This window comes from Mirounga angustirostris, unplaced genomic scaffold, assembly GCF_029215605.1.
Source record: "Mirounga angustirostris isolate CCGP_5_RB_7025 unplaced genomic scaffold, mMirAng1.0.hap1 SCAF_10, whole genome shotgun sequence".
In the NCBI taxonomy this organism is placed as follows: domain Eukaryota; kingdom Metazoa; phylum Chordata; class Mammalia; order Carnivora; family Phocidae; genus Mirounga; species Mirounga angustirostris.
The window spans coordinates 57,086,498-57,111,377 of record NW_026991718.1 but is presented as its reverse complement, the minus strand read 5'-3'; the positions used below and the strand labels follow the sequence as shown (position 1 = coordinate 57,111,377).

The 24,880-nt window shown below is 34.3% G+C and overlaps 1 protein-coding gene across 6 annotated transcripts in view; it reads right to left on the bottom strand.

The window, feature by feature from the left end:
* The window catches only part of VPS54 (VPS54 subunit of GARP complex), a 96,127-nt gene that overhangs the window by 31,170 nt on the left and 40,077 nt on the right, over window positions 1–24,880 (bottom strand). For all 6 annotated transcript variants that reach the window (XR_010405663.1, XR_010405662.1, XM_064572430.1 and 3 more), the window contains 7 exons: window positions 24,296–24,427; window positions 21,851–22,236; window positions 13,222–13,348; window positions 12,160–12,267; window positions 9,979–10,034; window positions 8,877–8,973; window positions 5,106–5,446 (listed from right to left, as the gene is read on the bottom strand). Coding sequence is in view for 4 of the 6 variants with exons in the window: in XM_064572430.1 (XP_064428500.1) it covers window positions 5,106–5,446; window positions 8,877–8,973; window positions 9,979–10,034; window positions 12,160–12,267; window positions 13,222–13,348; window positions 21,851–22,236; window positions 24,296–24,427 (1,247 nt within the window). In the remaining 2 variants the exon portion in view is untranslated. The remainder of the gene's footprint in view (window positions 1–5,105; window positions 5,447–8,876; window positions 8,974–9,978; window positions 10,035–12,159; window positions 12,268–13,221; window positions 13,349–21,850; window positions 22,237–24,295; window positions 24,428–24,880) is intronic.

The following is a 24,880-nucleotide window of genomic DNA, read 5'->3' as shown; positions in this document are numbered from 1 at the left end:
TTTTCAGACCACAATGCTTTGAAACTAGAACTCAATCACAAGAGGAAAGTTGGAAAGAACTCAAATACATGGAGGCTAAAGAGCATCCTACTAAAGAATGAATGGGTCAACCGGGAAATTAAAGAAGAATTAAAACAATTCATGGAAACCAATGAAAAGGAAAACACAACTGTTCAAAATCTTTGGGATACAGCAAAGGCAGTCCTGAGAGGAAAGTATATAGCAATACAAGCCTTTCTCAAGAAACAAGAAAGGTCTCAAATACACAACCTAACCCTACACCTAAAGGAGCTGGAGAGAGAACAGCAAATAAAGCCTAAACCCAGCAGGAGAAGAGAAATAATGAAGATCAGAGCAGAAATCAATGAAATAGAAACCAAAAGAACAGTAGAACAGATCAACGAAACTAGGAGCTGGTTCTTTGAAAGAATTAACAAGATTGATAAACCCCTGGCCAGATTTATCAAAAAGAAAAGAGAAAGGACCCAAATCAACAAAATCATGAATGAAAGAGGAGAGATCACAACCAACACCAAAGAAATACAAACAATTATAAGAACATATTATGAGCAACTCTATGCCAGCAAATTAGATAACCTGGAAGAAATGGATGCATTCCTAGAGATGTATCAACTACCAAAACTGAAGCAGGAAGAAATAGAAAACCTGAACAGACCTATAACCACTAAGGAAATTGAAGCAGTCATCAAAAATCTCCCAACAACCAAGAGCCCAGGGCCAGACGGCTTCCCAGGGGAATTCTACCAAACATTTCAAGAAGAATTAATACCTATTTTTCTGAAACTGTTCCAAAAAATAGAAATGGAAGGAAAACTTCCAAACTCGTTTTATGAGGCCACCATTACCTTGATCCTCAAACCAAAGACCCCATCCAAAAGGAGAATTACAGACCAATAACTTGATGAACATGGATGCAAAAATTCTCACCAAAATACTAGCCAATAGGATCCAACAGTCCATTAAAAGGATTATTCACCACGACCAAGTGGGATTTATCCGTGGGCTGCAAGGTTGGTTCAACATCCGCAAATCAATCAACGTGATACAATACATTAACAAAAGAAAACAAGAATCATATGATCCTCTCAATAGAGGCAGAAAAAGCATTTGACAAAGTACAGCATCCTCTCTGCATCAAAACTCTTCAGAGTATAGCAGTAGAGGGTACATACCTCAATATCATAAAAGCCATCTATGAAAAACCCACAGCGAATATCATTCTCAATGGGGAAAAACAGAGCTTCCCCCTAAGGTCAGGAACATGGCAGGGATGTCCACTATCACCACTGCTATTCAACATAGTATTAGAAGTCCTAGCCACAGCAATCAGACAACAAAGAGAAATAAAAGGCATCCAAATCGGCAAAGAAGAAGTCAAACTCTCACTCTTTGCAGATGGTATGATACACTATGTGGAAAACCCAAAAGACTCCACCCCAAAACTGCTAGAACTCATACAGGAATTCAGTAAAGTGGCAGGATATAAAATCCATGCACAGAAATCGGTGGCATTCCTATACACCAACAACAAGACAGAAGAAAGAGAAATTTAGGAGTCAATCCCATTTACAATTGCACCCAAAACCATAAGATACCTAGGCATAAATCTAACCAAAGAAGCAAAGGATCTGTACTCAGAAAACTATAAAATACTCATGAAAGAAACTGAAGAAGACACATAATGGAAAAACGTTCCATGCTCATGGATTGGAAGAACAAATATTGTGAAGATGTCTATGCTACCTAGAGCAGTCTACACATTCAATGCAATCCCCATCAAAATACCATCCACTTTTTTCAAGGAAATGGAACAAATCATCCTAAAATTTGTATGGAACCAGAAAAGACCCCGAATAACCAGAGGAATGTTGAAAAAGAAAAGCAAAGCTGGCGGCATCACAATTCCGGACTTCAAGCTCTGTTACAAAGCTGTCATCATCAAGACAGTATGGTACTGGCACAAAAACAGACACATAGAACAATGGAACAGAATAGAGAGCCCAGAAATGGACCCTCAACTCTATGGTCAACTCATCTTCGACAAAGCAGGAAAGAATGTCCAATGGAAAAAAGACAGTCTCTTCAACAAATGGTGTTGGGAAAACTGGACCCAAGCCACATGCAGAAGAATGAAACTGGATCATTTCCTTACACCACACACAAAAATAGACTCCAAATGGATGAAAGACCTAAATGTGAGACAGGAGTCCAACAACATTCTAAAGGAGAACACAGGCAGCAACCTCTTTGACCTCAGCCGCAACTTCTTCCTAGAACTAGTGCCAAAGGCAAGGGAAGCAAGGGCAAAAATGAACTCTTGGGACTTCATCAAGATAAAAAGCTTTTGCACAGCAAAGGAAACAGTCAACAAAACCAAAAGACAACCGACAGAATGGGAGAAGATATTTGCAAATGACATATCAGATAAAGGGCTAGTATCCAAAATCTATAAAGAACTTCTTAAACTCAACACCCAAAGAACAAATGATCCAATCAAGAAATGGGCAGAAGTCATGAACAGACATTTTTCCAAAGAAGACATCCAACGGCCAACACACACATGAAAAAATGCTCAACATCGCTTGGCATCAGAGAAATCCAGATCAAAACCTCAATGAGATATCACCTCACACCAGTCAGAATGGCTAAAATTAACAAGTCAAGAAACGACATGCTGGCCGGGATGTGGAGAAAGGGGAACCCTCCTACACTGTTGGTGGGAATGAAAGCTGGTGCAGCTACTCTGGAAAACAGTATGGAGGTTCCTCAAAAAGTTGAAAATAGAGCTACCATATGATCCAGCAATTGCACTACTGGGTATTTACCCCAAAGATACAAATGTAGGGATCCAAAGGGGTACGTGCACCCCAATGTTTATAGCAGCAATGTCCACAATAGCCAAACTGTGGAAAGAGCCAAGGTGTCCATCGACAGATGAATGGATAAAGAAGATGTGGTATATATATACAATGGAATATTATGCAGCCATCAAAAAGAATGAAATTTTGCCATTTGCAACGATGTGGATGGAACTGGAGGGTATTATGCTGAGCAAAATAAGTCAATCAGAGAAAGACATGTATCATATGACCTCACTGATATGAGAAATTCTTAATCTCAGGAAACAAACTGAGGGTTGCTGGAGTGGTGTCGGGTGAGAGGGATGGGGTGGCTGGGTGACAGACATTGGGGAGGGTATGTGCTATGGTGAGCGCTGTGAGTTGTACAAGAATGCTGAATCACAGATCTGTACCTCTGAAGTGAATAATACATTATATGTTTAAAAAAAAGAAGAAGATAGCAGGAGGGGAAGAATGAAGGGGGGAAAATCAGGGGGAGATGAAGCATGAGAGACTATGGACTCTGAAAAACAAACTGAGGGTTCTAGAGGGGAGAGGGGTGGGAGGATGGGTTAGCCTGGTGATGGGTATTGAGGAGAGCATGTTCTGCATGGACCACTGGGTGTTATACGCATACAATGAATCATGGAATACTACATCAAAAACTAATGATGTAATGTATGGTGATTAACATAATAAAAAAAAAGTTAAGAGCTCTTTATCCTCTCCATCCTGCTGCTAGGGATGCAGATTTGATGATAAAAGCTGAAGCAGCCTCTTTAGACAGAGATGGAAGCTACAAAATGAGAATGGCAGAGCTGCGTTCTTTGTTGTGGACCTCCTACCTCTGAACTCTTATGCAAGAGAAACAAAATTCTATACTGTTTAAGCTATAGAGGTTTTTTTTACACCTTTTGTGATAGTTTTAGACTGCACCTTAACCAGTAAGTGTGAAATATTAGCCTGAACAGAGAAAAAATATTTGTATTATTATGTAGTTCAGTGTTTTCTTTTTGGTGGGGACAGGAGGTATTATAGCTGACTTTATGCTATAACTACAACCTATGTAAGCCCCTGGGACATTAGCCGACTTCTATAAAAATGAAAAAAGTACATACTGAATTCTTATTCTTAACAATAGCTAAATCCAAACTATGTTCTTGGATCAGAAAGATTTTATTGGCTGTTTTGTTTTGTTCTATACAAGAGATTACTGGGACAACTGGTGAACTCTGAATGGGATTATGGATTAGATGGTAATAATGTAGCAATGTTTTCTTTTTTTTTTAAGGTTTTATTTATTTATTTGAGAGAGAGAGAGAGAGAAAGCACAAGTAGTGGGGAGGGGCAGAGGGAGAAGCTGACTCCCCACTGAGCAGGAAGGCAATGCAGGGCTCGATCCTAGGATCCTGGGATCATGACATGAGCCGAAGGCAGATGCTTAACAGACTGAGCCACCCAGGTGCCCCATATCAATGTTTTCTTGATTCTAATTGGTATACTGTAGTTATTTTAAGAGAGTATTCTTGTATTTTAGGAAATATACACTGAAGAATATAGAGATAATGGGACATCACATCTACAACCTTTTGCCAAATGATTGAGAAAGAAGTATTAACATGAGAGACAGAGAGAAGGGAGCAAGAAAGAGAAAAAGGGAGGAAGAGAGAGAAGGCAATGTGGTAAACTGTTAAGAAATGAGGAATCAAGGTGAAGGATATATGACTTTTTTGTACAACTCTCGTAACTTTTCTGTAAATTTGAAATTATTTCAAAATAAGACATTTTAAAAAGTCATGTTTGAAAAGATGGTGTGATCCACTTGGAAATTCATGAAAAAAAAGACCAAAAAAACCTGTAAATCAAAAAGATCTTCACTATGTACAAAATACAAAGGTATCATAGTAGAAGAAAGAAAAATAAACAAGGTGATGCTGACCTGATTTCCAGGACAAGTTCTGCCACTAGTAAGTTTAAAAAAGTTGACTAAACTCTCTGAAATAAGGCATTTAATTAAATGGTTCCTTTCCAGCCTTAAAATTCCACAATTCTCAATTACTTCCAATGCTCACCTTCTTATATTCCATACATTTTCAAAAAGATATGTTTCATAATATTTATTTTTGTTAAATTCCGATACCAAAGTTCATACTGTTTTTCAATAAACTGAATAATCAATCTTACTGAAACCATTAAGAAGAGGACTCAAAGTCCTGTAAAGTTGGCAGCAGTCACCATACTCACATAATATCCACACCTCCCGGAGTAGCAGATGATGATGTCTGCTCTTTGCTGGATGAAGAATCAGTAGTACATTCTGGTTCGGATACCGAATCACTGCTGCAGGGCTCGCTATTTGGAGATGCATTTCTTTGAGAGGTAGTGTCGATTGCTATAGGTGTTAATTCACTCTCATTGAATGCATCACTTATAAACATGCCTTCATGGATTAAATAAGCCACCTCTGTGTCCAGTGAATTGTCTTTTGTAGCATTCTTCTGTTGTGAAATCTCTTCCAATTCTCTGGTCCTTCGGTTTTTGTCAAGAACTGAGAGAACAACACTGTGAATGATATTTAACGTTGCCTATAAGAAAACAGGATACATTTTTAAACGACTTAAAATAACATGTACCTAAAACTCTCAAAAGTGAATTTTGCATATGTACTTTTGAACATCTTATAAATGAGTGCCAAAGTCACGTGTATCAGAATTTCTACCAATCGTTGGGGCACCTGGGTGGCTCAGTCAGTTAAGCGTCTGCCTTCAACTCTGGTCATGACCTCGGGGTCCTGGGATGGAGCCTTGTGTCGGGCTCCCTACTCAGTGGGGAGCCTGCTTCTCCCTCTCCCTCTGCTGCTCCCCTTGCTTGTGCTCAGTCAAATAAATAAATCTTAAAAAAAAAAAAAAAATTTCTACCAATCTTTTATCACACAGTAAAGATGACTTGTGAAAAAGAACTACTCAAGAGAAATGGGTTCCCTAAAGCTTAGGAATAGTATTCTGTATTTTAATTGATTTTGTAAGTGGAAATCTCCCTAAAATATATATATTAAGTACCTTAAATAGCTTACACTAAACAAAACATAACTTGCCTATCACATATCTGGTAAGGGGTTAAACAGCCAGAATATATATATAATTATATATATATATATATATAATAATATATAAAGAACTCCTATAACTCAACAAAAAAAATCTGATTAAAAAATGGACAAAAAAAATATTTCTCCAAAGAAGACACACAAATGGCCAATAAGCACATGAGAAGATGCTCAACATCACTGATCATTAAAAAACGCAAATCAAAACTAAAATGAGATACCACCTCACACCCATTAGGATGGATACCATAAAAAAAAGAAAAAAATACAAGTGTTAGTATATGGAGAAATTGGAACCCTTGTATACTGGTAAATATAAACTTCAAATAGTTTTGTTCTTGTAACATGGTAAACACTAGTAAAAAACAAAACAACTTTTCTCTCTCTTTTTTTAAAGATTTATTTATTTGAGAGAGAGAGAGAAAGAGAGCATGCATGTGTCCATGTGTGAGGGAGGGACAGAGTAAGAGGGAAAGAGAATCTCAAGCGGACTCCACACTGAATGTGGAACCTGATGCTGGGCTCAATTCCACAACCCCGGTATCATGACCTGAGCCAAAACCAAGAGTCAGACACTCAACCAACTGCACCACCCAGGAGCCCCCAAAACAACCTTTTCTGATTACAAAAGTTATACATCTCTTGGTGGAAAATTTAGGAAAAACAAACAAAAAAAGAATAATAAATTTAAATTATACTAGCAAAGGATAACTATCAAAAAGACAAACTATCTCTTTATTCTACAAAGATGAAGAGGTAATAAATCTTTTTAACATAGCTGAGATCATACTATATAAATAGGTCTATATTTTGCCTTTTCACTTAATGTTATAATGTATGCATTTTCCTCAACATTAAAAATCCTCGGCTACATGATATTCCATGGCAATGAATATACCAGGCATAATTTACTTTACCATTCCTCCACTGTTAGACATCTGGGTTCTTTCCAATTTGCAGTTATTTAAAAATTCTCAATTAAAAATGAATAGCTTGTAATTAACACTATTTTCTCAGGGAAATCATATCCTTACAGAATCACAAACTTTTTTCAAAGAAAAAAGTACCATATTTATAGGTTATATATCATCGTCAAAGATGTTTTACAGAAGTATTAGCTTAAGGGGTCTAAATATGAAAATGAGAAATTAAAACTATGATAAGTCACTGTTCCCATACTGCACACACATCAAATAAAATTTTGGCTTAATTTAACTGATACAGAACCTAAAAGTGAAATAGCTATAAAAAAAAATTACTGAAAAAGATATCGAAGCAACCCAAGTGTCCATCCATAAATGAATGGGATAAAGCAGATGTGACACACACACACACACACACACACACACACACAGGAATATTACTCAACCATAAAAAAGAGTGAAATCTTCCCATTTGCAACAACATGGATAAATCTAGAGGGCATAATGCTAAGTGAAGTCAGTCAGAGAAAAACAAATACCATATGATTTCACTCATAGGTGGAATATAAAAAAAAAACAAAGAAAAAAAGAGCCAAAACCAAACTCTTAAATATAGAGAACTGGTGGCTGCCAGTGGGAAGATGGGGAGAGGAATGGGTGAAATAGGTGAAGGGAATTAAGAGTACATTTATTGTGGTGAGCACTGATTATGTACAGAATTGTTGAATCATTATAATGTACACCTGAAACTAATGTAACACTGTATGTTAATTATATTTAAATTTTAAAAAATTACTGGCAAAAAGCTGGCCAATTCTACAATTTGCAGTGTAAGAGTTTGATATACATCACGGACATGCAATAATAGAACTGTGTGTGATGAAGTCATGGTGGGAATACAGGAAAACGTGAAAACATGGCCTAGTTATTGAGCAATCCACAGATACAGGTTTGCTATCTATTGCTATCGATGCATGGGATCAACATTTTGGTAGAAGTCTAAATTAAGTACAGTGAATCAAGTGTTTAAAAATTTTTCCCACTCAGAAAGGTTATACACGTGACTTAGCATCACTCCAATGTTGATAAGGAAAAGTCATGTCACAGATAATTACCAAAGTCCTCCAGACCATTTAACAGGATACTCAGGAGATGCCAGGAATGTTACCTAGCACATGTAACACAATACTGACATCTGATAATTCAAAGAATGTCAACTTTCACAAACAGCCTGTTAGACTCAGTAATTCCTAATGACTATCTTATTAAAACACAGTTATGACATGTTGGTAATTCTAGCCAAAATGTATTAGTCTATGACATCTTTTCTTCTGAAAAATGCTGTGTGGCATGTGTTCTTTTCCTTATACCGAGTGGCTTAAAATTGAGTGATTTGACTAAAGAGAATAATTAAATGTAATGCATAATCCTTGATTGACTCCCAGATTAAAAAGTGAAATAAAAACCTATAATGAAAGACATTAGTAGAGCCATTTAAACATGAACTATAGGTTAAAAAATACCATTATATCAACATCAAATATTTCTAGAAAAAATAAGTGGTTTGGAAGATTTTTTTATTATTATTATTAACATATAATGTATTATTTGTTTCAGGGGTACAGGTCTGTGATTCATCAGTCTTACACAAGGTTTGGAAGATTTTTGAGTGTTTCACAATATTGTACCTCTAGATAATCCAAAGAGAGTCAAGAATCACAAAATCACAAGAGGAAACATTACTGTATAATATTTAATGCCAAGTAAGCATTATATTTTTAATATAAAATAAATCATCCAAAATTACAGAGTATCAAATACTCTGAAGCACTTCAAATCTTATTTGAAACCAAGCCTCTTCAGAAAAATTACAAAACAAAGACTTGTGTTTTTTTTCTAACTTGATTCTGTATGTATATTATATATCTAGAAAGTAGACTTACTTTTTGGGATATCCTAGACAAACTGATAATCACATAGGCTTACCTTAACTCTTTGTAGGAAAATTGTAAACTTAGAGAAAATATCCTTTAGCAGATCAAACCACTGAGGAAAATTCAACATTCTCATCTGATCTGCAAGCCTAGAAAAAAACAATTCAAACACATATAATGACTATCTTTGGGCAGCTAGGAGTTTACTCTCAAAAGATAATTCTATACTTGAGATACAGGAATTTCTCTATTTAAGTTGAGAAAATTTCATAGGGAAGAAAATTAAAAATAACTGACTATGTCCATAGGGCTTTTAACAGAATCCCAGTAACTTAATTTTTCCAACTACTAGTGACTCCTGCACTGCTACAGTTGCTTTAACTAATTCTGAAATGGAATTTTCACTAAGTAGTAGTGTGGAAATTAAAACTCCTCAATCCTTATTCTAGGAGTTTGGCCCAGAGAAGTTTCAGAGTTACCCATATTGCTATTCGTATCTTGGGCCAGTTAATAAAGTTTAGCTATCTATATGAAATAAAATTCATAGTTACAAAATATCATTATTCTCAAAATGAAAGAATAGGAATTTCAAGGGTGAAAACAAAAAATTATAGATAGGCATGAGGCAATTCAAAATCATGTATTCAAATTTCTCAAAGCCAATTAGAAGCTGGGTTTTAATTATACAGCTAAATAATTTAAACTTAACACTGCTATTCCTCTGAGATGGATTATCTTCAATTTCCCTCCTCCGTATCTACAATGTATCCTCTCCATCCCCTCTCTGCCTGGGAAGCTGACCTGCTGGGGTTGGCCAATGAGAAGCCCTTACAGAAGACTGGAAGGAGCAAAGGTACCGATAGCTCCATCTCCCTCCCTGAGAGGCTGTCTCAGGACAATTGCCTCCCACACTGAAGATCACTCCAACTACTATAGCTCTTCCCGCCCCACCCCCCCAACTACTAAGTGTCCTCCTTCTGAATCCTATTAACTGTTCTCATCCCTGTCCCTTAAAGGTCCTGCACTGTCACTTGTGATTTTCCCACACTCTGTTCAAACCTTAGTAAATAATTCCTTAACTAAATCCTCCTTAGATTATTCTAATGTGTCATCTTTTCCCTGACTGGTAACCCCAACCTAATATTTATACTTACTTCACAACAACATCTGTGTCAATTTCTTCTATTTGTGAAACTTTATTAATCACACACTGCAAAATTTAAGAAAAAAAAGTCTTTAGAATTCTAAGTACTAAATGGCTCAGTTCTATACTAAAAATGACCTCAATGACTATGAGCATCATTTTACCAGACTTTTCTTGTGTCTCTTATATACACCTCAAGGTATATGAAAAACTGTATATCCTTACCCTATTAAATAATTATTCCAGGGTATGCTTGAACTGTATTAACTAAAATCCCCTACTATTTAAAATTATTCAAAACCATACACCAAACAAACAAAACAACACCCAGAACTATAATTCTTAGGAACAAGGTATAAGCCACATATTAAAATTCCAAAAGAAATTCATTTGGGGGGTTATGTTTTCTTGCAATATACGCAACAGTTTAAGTTTTAAAAAATGCTTAGACTTCAGGAGAATCCTAGGAATTACAACAGCAGTTTTTAAAAAATTTGTTTAGAAGTACTACATACAGAAAATTATACAAATTATGTTCATAGCTCAGTAATTTTTTATAAAGGATTATAGTTGTATAATGAGAACGCAGATCATGAAATTGAACACTGCCAGTAAGCACCTCTCGTGCTCCCCTCCTAGTCACTACTTCCTCCCAAAAGATACTACTACTTTGATTTCTAATACCATAGATTAGTTCTATGTTTGAATTTTACAGAAGTGTAATCATACAGTGTATACCCCTTTGTGTCTGGTTTCTTTGGCTCTATATTATATATGTGATATTCATCCATGTTGCTTGATGTGATTTATTCATTTTCATTATTGTATAGTATTCAGTCATATAAATATACCAAAACTCTATTATCTTTTCTACTGATGACATAATTTGGGTTTTAAAAAAAAAAAAAAAGAATTTGGGTTTTTCCAGTTTTTTATTACCAATAGTGCTGCCATGAAATTTTGTGCAGTCTTTGGTGAACTTATGTATGCATTTCTGTTGGGTAAATACCTAGGAGCAGAACTGCTGAGTCATAATATATGCATATATTTAGTGCTAGTAGCTACTGTCAACAATTTTTGCAAGTTGTTGTAACAATTTTGAAACACAATGTTTTAGTGTTTGAAAGAGGTAAATGATGGGGTAATTATCATCTTTTTTTTTGCTTGTTTTATTTAAACATTAAAAGCTCAGAAATGGGGGCGCCTGGGTGGCTCAGTTGGTTAAGCGACTGCCTTCGGCTCAGGTCATGATCCTAGGGTCCTGGGATCGAGTCCCACATCGGGTTCCCTGCTCTGCGGGAAGCCTGCTTCTCCCTCTCCCACTCCCCCTGCTTGTGTTCCCTCTCTCGCTGTGTCTCTGTCAAATAAATAAATAAAATCTTTAAAAAAAAAAGCTCAGAAATGTACATTCAACCTAATGATGATGATTAATTAAGCCTAATATATTTAAAATTGTTCTTTTTCATATTTAGAAAACCTGAAGTTTTGTTAATGATACATATCTGAGTAAAAATGCAAAACAAAGATGAGGAAAGACTGAAAAAACAGATTTTGGTGTACAATTATCATTTCTGAGAGATAAGGATAAGAGGAAATAAGCGTTTAACTACTGCTGGCGAGGGTGTATTTGGTAAAATCTTTTTAGAAAGCAATTCAGTTCTGTCAAATAATTTAAAAACAGTTTTCACTCTCTGACCAATAATTCCACTTCTAGGAATTAGCTATAAGAAAATAGTCTTAATTATGGAAAAACCCAACAAAACTTTATACCAAAGATGTCATAGTGTTCTACAATACCAAACTGAAAACAGCCTAAATATTCAACAGAGAGGAAGGCATAATATAATGTTGATGGAATTTTACACAACCATCAAAAATGATGTTTCTGAAGGGCTTATATGAGAAAATGCTTATGATTCTAACTGAAATACATGTACAATTCAAAATCATATATAGTATGATAGCAACAATGAAAAACATCAGTAACAATTTACACTTAGAAATATTCTTAAAGTGATAATCTTTTGGCTGGTAAGACTATTTTTTCTCCTATATTTCCATATTTTGAGTTTTTAAATAAATGAGAAAATGTTACTATTATAACTGCATATATTATCACTAGGATCATGTAAAAATGAACTTAATAAAAAGATTCTAGACCAAAATATATTAAATAAAAACATACAATTACCTGTTTAATGATATTCTTTGCTGTAATAATCATTTCTTCACTATAGATTTCTAAAAAATTAAGTTTTCTTTGTTTTAAAAGTCCAAATACAAGAGATACAAGTCTTTCCTATTAAAATAAACACATGGAATTTCACAATTTAAATATAAAATAATCTCACTCAGAAGTAGAAATATTGAACATCATGGCTTTTATTATTTGATCCTCAGACCGCTATCCTACATATGGTATTTTCTAGAAGCCTTAAAAAAAAAAACCCTTTCAGAGTAATCTTGTCATCAGATTACTGGAGTCACTGTTTTAAGACAGGTCAATCCTAATGTACTATAGTGAATCAAATGAAGCTGGTTTGGGGGCAAAACAATTAAGTACATTTGGCCTAGTTTCAACAAGTAGTTAGAAAGTATCCTTCTCAAACCCTGATGACCTATAAATACTCGATGAGCCCTGTGCTTTTTAAGTCAGTGCGTCAAGAAGACTGAAATGATGACCTAGACTATTTGTGGAGGATGATCTACTAACACATACAAAAATCTCTTTACTTAGGCTGTTATCAGGGCTTCTGGATTCTTTACTAGTTCTTGGCAATAATCAGCATTAAAAAGTTAGCAGATAAGGGAAGCCTGAATATGATGTATTTGTATATGCATATGCATAAAACATGTTCATAACAGGGGCTCAGTGACTGTAAATGACTGATAAATTATTATATTGATCACTTTTATAAAAGACATACTCTAATACATACACATGGATATATGTTAATTCATCCTTTATCTATATTTTAAACTTGGTTTGTAAGTTATATAAGACCTCACTTTAAATCCAATTTCTAATTAAGGTATAAAATTATTCTCTAACTTCACAGGATAATGAACAATTATGGGGCTTGCTAAAGTCACATAGTTAGTGAAGGACTTCATAAAAGTGTGATTGAGTTTGAAACTTTAAGATAATTTTGCTGACTATAATCTGAGAAGAAAGAATGTGTTCTAAACTAAGACTGTTAGGAATTAACACTAAGCAATGACATCAATTTCATCCACAGTTCAAAGCACATACCTCTTCTAAAATTTGACAATCGTCTTCCAGTGGTCTGTTTAAGTCACTGTGAGAATAAGTAGAAAATTCTGCAATCATCATTTTATCTATCAGTTTTTCTAATTCACAAAGTTGTGATCCCAAATGCCTACAAAGGAAGAGGAAAATGTCACATATATTCATTAAAAACCCAATTTGCTCCACAATCAAGGAAACTAGTTGGCAAAACTTTTCTAGCTGACAGTATTTGTGCAATAATGTGATATTTGAGTAAAATGGAATCTGTTAACTTAACAAAAATAACTGTGATAGTTTCATATCATCTGTCAAATTCTTTTTTTCTTTACATGTTTAACCTCCAAACACTTAAATGTATTGTAGAAAACATGGTTTAGGAATTTCATGACTGCTTTTTTTGTCTGCTTTTCACAGACAAACTATTCAGATATTCTAAGTCTTCCTAATTAACCATTTACTGAATAGCAATGTCAGCAGCTCCCCAGCCATTCATTTATACCACAAATACAAGTGCCTACTATGGCCCTATCGGGGAGGATATAAATACCTGAAGGACTACAGGGACAGACTGACTCAATTCAATCTCTGTTATGAACTCAGAGTTAATGTGCAATTTCCCTCAGGTCATTATACTGAAAGTCAATAAAACACAAGATTGAAAATATAAAAATACTAAGCAACAGTCTATCCTTAGAACTTTTTCTCATAAAATATAATGTTCCTTTTTAATCTACTTCTAATATTTATAGATCCTACACAGGATTGGAGAAGGACTCTAATCAGATGGGCAAAGTTGTGTGGGTGGTTAAGGCAATATAGTTTACTAACAGGATTTGGAACAACTTCCCTAGAGAAAGCATGCAGTATCCAAATGACAAGAATGATCCCATGCAGTCCCTGCTCAGGAGAGCCCTAAGGATCACCGACCTTCATATATGAAGGGATCTTTACCATACAATCTAACAGCTTCATAAAAACAATGGGTAATCTAGTTGGTCCAAAGTATTTCAAAAATTAAGTGAAATAGGCCAATGAGAAATCTATTTATATAAAAAATTTTTATTTTATTTTATTTTATTTATTTATCCGACAGAGAGGTAGAGAGAGAGCACAAGTAGGCAGAGCAGCAGGCAGAGAGAGATGGAGCAGCAGACTCCCTGCTGAGCAGGGAGCCCAATACAGGGCTCGATCCCAGGACCCCAGGACCATGACCTGAGCCGAAGGCAGACACTTAACCGACTGAGCCACCCAGGCGCCCCTAAATATTATAAAAAAATTTTTAAAGCTCTATTTTTGGTGCAATTTCAAAACATGTATATTTAAATGTCTAAATTTCAATTTTATCTTAAATTTAGACATTATTGATAAAAAGCATTTAAAATATATATATATATATATATGCCATTTACCTGAACAACTAATGTCAGAAACTGTCTTTAGTAAGACCAGATACAGCACATTTTTAAAGACTAAAATCATGTGACCTTTTAGACAGAGCCATTGTTCTTATATAAACAGCATATTTAGTAAGCAGTTTAGCGATAATTTTGAAAAACATCTGATAAGTGAAATAACATATAAACTTGCATTTTGCAATATGAAAATTGTATTTCTTATAGCTAATTAGAAGACTAATAAAATTCTCATAAATGGCATCAACATCTCACAATAAACTAACTTCGAACATACTAGTACAAACTAAAACATTGCCGTAAGGGAAATTTAGCAGGGTCTAGCAAAATTACATAGGCAATTAACCTTTGACCTAGGAATCTCACTTCTTGATATCTGTCTCAAAGATACACTCAAAAATACAAAAAGAACATACATTCATTGCAGCACTGTTCATAATTGCAAAGGAATAGAAACCACACAAATATTGACCAATGAGAGCTAGCTGACTATATTATAACAGACATTATACACTTTTAAAAGAATTGAGGAATACCAATGAATATACTATATACTGCTAAGCAGCAGTTTCTCAATCTTTTTGTTTTTTCACTGTTGCCCCAAGTCCTTTTAGACATTTTTATTCCTAATCACCCCACACATATACTTAATATCACAAACATAGTGTATATCTGTTTATGTACCTTGGCCTTTTGGAGGGCCACAAGCCACTATAACATCCGATTTTTTTTCACCCTTCAAGAACCAATTCTTGTCCTATTGAGGCTATATATCTATAGCCTCAATGGAGGCTATCACCTATCTTAGGTTGACAGCCCCCACTGAGAAGGCAGACTGTAGAGTGATCTCCAGGGTATACTGTAAAGGTGAAAACAGCAAGGCAGAGAAAAGTAATACAGTATACTAATGCTTATCTAAGATGAGGGACAGAGAGATGGCTGGATGTATGACGGGTAAATATAAATTAAAACTTTTTAAAATGGTGACTTATAGGGTAGGTAGGAAGGAAGGAACCAGAAAGAAGTTAAATTTCTTTGAATATCCTTTGTTTCAGAGATTTGACTTTGGAACCACTCAACTACTTAACATAGTTATGGCACAACATTATATTTAAAAACTTCAACCCTTAAATATCAAAAGTAGATGAAACAAACGAACTTAACTGCACATCAAGTTAGCATCAAATGTATACAAAGAGGAATTATTTCAAGTAACTTTAAAACATAGAAATTTATCCATTTATCCCACAAGGCTATAGCTTGAGGAAAAGAAGAGAAAGAAATCCTCCATGTTTGCAGCAATAATACGTTAGTTCTGAGAGCACTCTATGTATCCTGTGGGATACGGCAAATGAGTAATTATGTTAGGGTCATTAGGAGCCATGGTTTTCAGCCTGTATACATATATAAGATTAAAGTAAAAACTTTATGGCCCTGAATTTAAATTGGAAATATCAATACAAACTCATAGTTTTTCTTTAAAAAGGAAAACCTATTTTCTAGCTCTGTCCACTACAAAGGCCTAGAGATAATGACCAATCTAATAGCAAGGAACACCTCTGGTACCCAGACTGTAATTTCTAAATACCATTTCCTACTAAAAGAAACTACTGCTCCTTAGAAAAATGGTGGATTACAAGTCTGAGAGAGAAAATGTATAATATGAACATCTAATCATAACACAAAGTAAGAAAACTATCAATCAAAAGCTCCTGGAATCACGTAAAATGCCACAAAAATGAACTTGAGGAGGTTCCTACAAAAGACATAACAATCTGAATGTCGACAAAAATAAAAACAGCAAAAAACTTAAATACTTCCAATATATGTAAATTCATGTGTTTATAAAAATGTATTTTTTCAAAATCATCAGTTACCTTTGGAACATGCTAGATTTTCAATTCGTTACTTTTAAAACTGCTAAATTAAAAAAAAGGAATCTAGATTTTATCCTGCCTCTCCTTGTAAGAACTGTCCTTAAGTGTTACCAAATTGTTATGGAGAAATATCACTTTACAGAACTATTCTAATTAATAAATAAGGAAGTATAGAATTAGAATATTGTTATTATATGTAACCCATAATGAGATGATAAATCTAGGCAATGACCATCAAATGGCTGCTAATATCATAAAAAGAGAGACAACCAGATATATACCTCTTTTTTGGGGGGGGGGGGATTTGGAATCTGATCCCTTACTTAAATATAAATGCCTTAGTGAAATGTTACAATAATATCATCTCTTTTGCTGAGATAAAATAAGTATTTGTATATTTTATGTTTCAGAGGTAGAATTTAGTGATTCATCAGTTGCATATAATACCCTCTGCTCATTATATCAAGTGTCCTCCTTAAGCCCATCACCCACCTAACACTGCCTATCCCCTCCCCTAGATATATGCCTTTTGGCTGAAATACACACCACTACCTATTAGGTGCTCCTGCCAAAAAGTAAACCTTAAATCTAATCAAGCCTTTAAGTCTAACTACCAGTTTATAGAAAATATAGGCAAAAGAAAAACATGCTAAACCTGGGGATGCAGTCGGCAAAATCCAGACTGTGAAAAGCTTTATAAGATAAATACCTCAATTTCTTCAGTAAATATCTTGAAAGGGAGAAAATGAGAAGAATGGGGAAGTATATATCAAAAGGTATTGATATATATCAGCCAAAAAAAAAAAAAGAAATGTATCAACCAATCACAATGTATAGAATTATTTGGATCCTGATTTCAATAAACACATTATAAAAAATAAATCTGAGACAAAATTTGAATGACTAGCTTTTTGAAAATATGAATATTATGTTGTAAAATATTTTTATCTTTCCAAGATACATAATGAAATATTTGCTAATGAAGTAGAATGATGTTTTGGATTTGTTTCAAAATAAACTAGGAGTACGGCGGATAGAAAAGACAAAGTTGGCTGTGAGTTGATAACTCACAGGTGATACACGATTTACCCAGCTTCATACAACTCTCTTCATATAATTTCCTATTTCTGTGTATGTTTGAATTTTCAATAAGTTTTTTAAAACGCAGCAAGAGTAAGACATAAATCTACACATTACTTTAATGGTTCTCAATTGATTATTATGAAGATCATAGATTCCTTTTCAACACAGACTAAAGGTTAACACTCAGGAATATGTCACCTTCAGGTATGAACAGTCTTCAACAAATCCCAACAAAGAATTATGGTGAGAATCTAAATGACAATATCTACTGATGTTTGGGCATCAGAATAATAAAACTGTCATTTTGGCATAACTTAAATTTGAGGTTCTATATGACTCAGATACTACATTAAATAACTCAGTAGCTTCATTTTACGTATTCTTAAATTAATTTTAAAGTCCAATAAATACAATAAAAAAGAACAGATATAAATCTCAATACTAACACCAAATAGTATTTATTATGTAATCACAGGTATATAATATATAAAGATTTGTCTAAACAAATCCTTAAACAAAATTCCCAGAATTATAATGTTCTACAAGAGTCACCTATTTATCTTTACTCTATTTTTTTTACATTCTTGATGACTTTTGACAATAGATGCAATAATGGCCTGCACATTATTAACCACATCAAAAATATTTAATAGATAAATGTGCTAACAGTTTAAAATTATGTATACTAATAATCACATACTGTAATTTAGAATGATAAATCTACTGAAACAACAAGTAACGAAAATACCACAGTCTGAAAAAAGTATTTAGGTTCATTTATCTAGCTAAATAAGCTGGAACAATTCCAATACTTTCTACTCTGATATGTCTCAGTGTGTACATTAATTCAGACCTTCTAGTAAGTTGTATGTTCACTACAACGACTGTTGTGCTGCTTTTATCAGAGAAACTTATATATCAGTCAACTGTACTGTAATACTAGTTTCATCAAATAGCAGCACATTGGCTTTTTGACTTTATCCCAGAGCATACAATGCAGATGTCTTCTTACTATATTGTTTTGAAGATCTAAATTATGGGAGATTATATCAGGATCAAAGATTATGTTACTTTTTTATAACTTCCAATAATAAAAATCCCTTAAGTGGAATCCCAAGGTGACCTCTGATGAACGAAATCATAATAAGCTGGAACTTATAATTAACTCTGTTTTCCACCTTTTCTCCCCCCAACCCCAGAAAAAAAGGAAAAAAAGTCTTATGACTAGAAAACAAACTAGTTTCATTAATTGTTATCAATTACTATGGTAGGTCCTGGCTCAGTGAACCTATAACTCAACTGCCAACTTATAACCCGATTGCCCACGATTTAACATCTACTGCACTATAAAATCAGCACTGATGTTCAGAGTGATTTTTTTGAGGTCCTATAAATCCTCAAGCAAATATATTAAAAAGCATACATAGCTCTCAGGTCAGATGAGACCTGGATTGAATCTCAACTCTACTGTTTTAGAACTTGCTGTATGACCTGGAGCAAGTTATCTAATAAGACTTTCTATGCTTCAGTTTCCTTATCTATTAAAATGAGGATAAGATTACTTATCTTATAGAGGTTTTTTGGGGGGTGGAGGGGGCCAAATAACATATGTAACATACTTTGCACAGTACCTGGTAGAGAGAACAATTCAAAAGGTGCTCTTAGGTTTTATAGTGGTGGTGGTTACAGAATAATGGTGGTAGTAAGTAGTAAGGGAAAAAAAAGTTAACAACAATGAAAACTGAAAGTTTCTACATAAACCTTTACAATAAGAAAGAGCAAATAACACTATATCCCTGAATTTCAAAGTAACTGAAGATTTTCTATTTCAAAATCTGCAAGATACCAAGGTTCAGATATTTGTTAGGCCCACAGTGAGACTTCTGTATTACATCTGCACTTGAATGTCCTTACCTCAGCATCACAATTAAGATAGTGTGTATTGTAGGACTCTTGCCTACTTATCAGCATTAGTGATGTAAACTGTGTTCTTAGTTTATTAAAATGATTATGCCCAATGCAGGGCTCGATCCCAGGACCCCACTGGGATCATGACCTGAGCTGAAGGCAGACACTTAACTGACTGAGCCACCCAGGTGCCACCAATCTTTATTTCTCAGGGCTATCCTATTCAGAGGATAAAAACACTCTATAGAATCAGCTCCCAATATCTATCAACATTCATAATATTAGTGAAATCAAGTGAAAGACAACTTCTGTCATTACAGAAGTCAATTTTTCTAAAGTAGTGACAAAATTAGTGTTTATTTTAAAAATATATTCCAGGGTCCCTGGGTGGCTCAGTCAGTTAAGCATCAGATTCTTGGTTTCAGCTCAGGTCATGATCTCAGCCTCGTGAGACTGAGCCCCACGTAGGGCTCTGCACTCGGCACAGAGTCTCTTTGTCCCTCTCCTTCCCCCTTCTGCATCACCCCACTCTCTTTCTCTAATAAATAAATAAAATCTTTAAAAAAATAAAAATAACCTGGGTGGTTCAGTCAGTTAAGCATCTGCCTTCAGCTCAGGTCATGATCCCAGGGTCCTGCATCAGGCTCCCTGCTTAGCGGGGAGTCTGCTTCTCTCCCTCTGCCCCTCTCCCCCAACCCCTGCTTGTGTGCTCTCTCAAATAAATAAAATCTTTTTAAAAAATTAAAAATTAAAAATATAAAAATATATTCCATTCATTCAAAAAACAGAAATATTTAAAATTTCAGAGGTAAAAGGGAAACTAAAAATCATTTTGTCCATGCTAGGAAACCAAAGTAGGCTTCAAAGAACTATGATCCACCCAAAATTAATTGTAAAATTTTAGGTACAGGTATATTTTTATGGAAAGACGATCTAATCAACAGCTTTCAATGGATTCTCAAAGAGGCTTGTGACTCAAACTTTTTCTGTAGACATCCAAATCTAGATTAGGTTCCTCCCCTAAGGTTAGAGCTCCATAATAATCTGTACATTCATCATCATACAGTATTGCACTGTATGATGACAACACAGTCATTTCTGTCTCCTTCCTTCTGCCAAATAAATTGTAAAAACAGAGTAGAGAGCATCTCTGCTTTGTTCATGACCATATTCCCAGTAATCTGCCTGGTGTCTGATATGTAAAGGTGATCAATAACCATTTCTTGAATGAATGAATCATTTATGTCATTAAATTTGGGCCACCTTTTAAAAAATGCATTCTAAATAAATATTCCAATTACCTATCCTTAGTCAACAAGAATTTATAATTCAGTTAAATTTATTTTGAAGCTAACTTTTCCAGAATGTATTAAATATCTATTAAGTTACAGAACACATCTTCCATACAACTTCTTTATTGTCACTTAGTAGTATAAGGTTTGGATGGGTTTTCCAGGAGAGGGACTTCTACAAGGATATTGCAAGCCTGCTTAACTGAATGAAATTTTGATGACCTGTACCTGGTTTATCTATAAATTAAACATTTTGACATGCTCTCACATAAAATAACTAAAATCCAGGGGCATGTGGATGGCTCAGTTGTTAAGCGTCTGCCTTTGGCTCAGGTCAGGATCCCAGGGTCCTGGGATCGAGCCCTGCACTGGGCTCCCTGCTCGGCGGGAAGCCTGCTTCTCCCTTTCCCACTCCCCCTGCTTGTGTTCCCTCTTTCGCTCTCTCTGTGTCAAATAAAAAAAAATAAAAAATAAATAACTAAAATGCTAATGTTAAAAATATTTTCAAAATAAGAACGTAGGAAAAATTGGGTGTTTTCCATCACCAAATGGAATTTTTTGCAATGTGATAAACACTGCACATGAGAATTTTAATAATTATCGAATAATGATTGTTATATACAAATATAATAATTACATTATTAAATAATTATTTAATAATTATTAAATTTAAAACCTATCAAGAACTTTTAAAATGAATTTAATTTTAGATATACTGGTATTCCTTCCTGCACCTTGATCTACTAACTTGACACAAAACTATTTCAACATTTTGGAAATGTTATTTTCAAAGTTGTGACTGGCCTTTCATTAGTACCATCTACCAGAAAATTTAATTTTGTTTCTCCATTCAAATGTTTCTGTAAATACTGGTCCTTACAGTTTTTGTATTGCTAAGACTAAAATATCACAATGATAACATTACTAAACAGATCAGTCTGTAACAAAAATATTCATGTAACTTACATACATTCACACTTCCCCAGCTAACATTATACACTAAAATTTATTCTTTAAAAACTTCTAACATTATTTCTAAAAGCTTACTTAAAGGACATACCGGAAGCTGTGAATGCCCTGAAGTTCCTGCTGTAGAACCTCTTGTGTTGTTGCTATTAAGTCCAATGCTCCAACAAATTCAGAAGTGGATAACAACACCTGTACTGTAGGCTGAGTCTGGTGTACAGTGGCCATTAACTTGAGTTTATTGTACACTTTAACACAATTGTTTCTGGTAAGTGCCAGTCTTAAAATGTGTAGTGATCCTTCACACATTACTTTATCAATCTGTGCAATTTTATCTCGAAGCATCTTTACAGCCTGGGAAGTTTTCTTGAGGTAGTCCTGCAATTCGTGTTGAGAGGTCATTGCATGAAAAAATGCTTCAGAACGTAGAGAGATCTGGTGAGCAATGTTTACTTCCACAATATCCAGATAATGGCTCAGCTTAAGAAGGAAAAAAAAAAAATCATGGAGTATTAGAAGATTACCTTCTTTGACTATCCAAATACTTTCTGAAAATGATACAGGATTTCTACATATATCTTAAATCCTATTGAATGAACTATTTGATTATGGGATTCTTGATATTGGGCATAATAAAATGGAAGGGAGGTGAAACGTTAATAAACGTAAGACAAAAGAGTAGAAGAAGCCGATTAACCTTCTTCCTCTGCTCCTGCTATTACCGCCCTCCAAACACCAACTACTTTCTAGAAAGTAAGAGTACCCCACAATAATCTGAGATTATAATCTAGTTTCAGAAGTTCTAAAATCTGAGAGAGAATGATTTCCTTAATCCCCGCACCAACACACATCACTCATCTGACTAAAAGTTTATTATAGTTACATTTATTGACCTCTTCCTTCTATATACCAGGCACTGGTATTTTATATACATAATTTTCTAGTTTTAACAATCTTAGAATTCAGGTATTAGTATTCTTATTTTACAGATGAGGAAATTGAGGCTCAGAGACATTAAATACTTTGAATAAAGTCATGTGGTTAGTAAGTGGCAAAACTAAAATTTGAACCTAAGTCTGTCTGACCCAAAAACTGAAGCTCTTTCTACTCTGCCACTCTGCCTCAAAAGAATCTGTGAAAGACAGATTCATGATCTGGTCACAAATTATAGAAAATACTAGAATTCATTGGGATGTTTTTTCAAGGCTGCTTACTTTACATTTCAAAAATTATTCTTTTATCAATTTATAAAACTCAGTTTATTTCCAATATACTTTCCTCTTAAAAGGTTGACAAATGCCTTAAAAGAGTTCATACATACTTTATTTGTAACACAACCAAGATTAATTCCTAGAGCAACATATATTAAATATGCTTTCTAATTTCAAATATGGACTCCTAAAACTTGATTTGCCTTTTCTTCCTTTCTAATTGCATATGCATTTTTTGGGCTACATTATCTTTCCATTTCTCTCCCACTTTTTAAACTTTTAGATTCTTCAACCTATAGCTCAAACTTTAGGCATTATCTCTCAACATCTCTGAGTCCTTTCCCACTTTCCTCTTGTGATTGAGTTCTAGTTTCAAAGCATTGTGGTCTGAAAATATGCAGGGAATGATCCCAATCTTTTGATACCAGTTGAGATCTGATTTGTGACCTAGGATGTGATCTATTGTGGAGAATGTTCCATAGGCACTAGAGAAGAATGTGCATTCTGTTGCTTTGGGATGTAATGTTCTGAATATATCTGTGAAGTCCATTTGGTCCAGTGTGTCATTTAAAGTCTTTATTTCCTTGTTGATCTTTTGCTTAGATGATATGTCCATTTCAGTGAGGGGGGTGTTAAAGTCCCCTACTATTATTATATTGTTGCCGAAGTGTTTCTTTGATTTTGTTATTAACTGGCTTATATAATTGGCTGCTCCCATGTTAGGGGCACAGATATTTACAATTGTTAGATCTTGTTGGATAGACCCTTTAAGTATGATACAGTGTCCTTCCTCATCTCTTATTATATATGATATAGTGTCCTTCCTCATCTCTTATTATAGTCTTTTAAACCAAAAACTATAGTATTGTATTTTTAATACAATTTTTAATACAATACTGTATTTTTCAACTATCGTATTTTTGCTTCAAAATAATCATCCTTGCGATGTGGAAATAAGGAAAAATGATACCTCAGCAAGAGTTGATTTTCCATGCTTCACTCATAAAGAATACAAAATTAGCCAATATATTGTTTGGGATAAATGTAAAGCAATTAATTGTGTTATCTAATACATCCTTTAAACTGAAATTCCATCAACTGCTATTTTAGATAAGAAGCACTCCAACAATGAGCTTTTCCTTTTTCACCAGCACAACTTGTTTTCCATTGAATCAAATGCTTTTACTTTATCAGTTAAGATTTGAAGGCAGTAACAATAAAAATGAAATTAAAATAGCCCTTACTAAATAACTAAATCAGAACCCACACAAAGGTACTACTTAACTAGAATATAGTTTTCTACATGGAAAGAGTAAAAAAGAAATTACCTTTTCTTGCAGCAACTTCGAGGAAGCTGCATCACGATTTCCTTTTCCACCAGCAGTATTAAAATGAGACCATGGTAAAACTGAATTAAAAGTTAAGGAATCGTCCAAGGCAAAATCTGGTTTCATAAAAATCTATTAAAAAATGTATTTTCCTCAATTAGATAAACATTTTTTTACATCCATTATCCCTTCAAACATCATAAGACCATTAAACAATGATTAACTTGGACCTGAAGCATAAACAGCAAAAGCCAGTGATGATACGTTGATTTACACAAAAATCTGTATAAAAAATGTATAAATAGTGTTTCATCAAGCTAAAAATACTCATGAAAGATAGAAAATTGTTTTTTGTCTTTACCAATGGAGGTGATCATTCCATTACTATGTAATCAAATTCACTAATGCAGTCCCACCAGGCACACACCAAAGGGAGATGGATATCTCTTATCCCCAAATTTCTATATTAGTTCCCACTCACAGTAGTTTTTAAAAAATGCCAAATATCAAATTCTCTGTATTTATATTTCTACTTTCTCCTGCTTAAAATGCTTTCAAAATTAGTTTTGTAGATAGACATATACT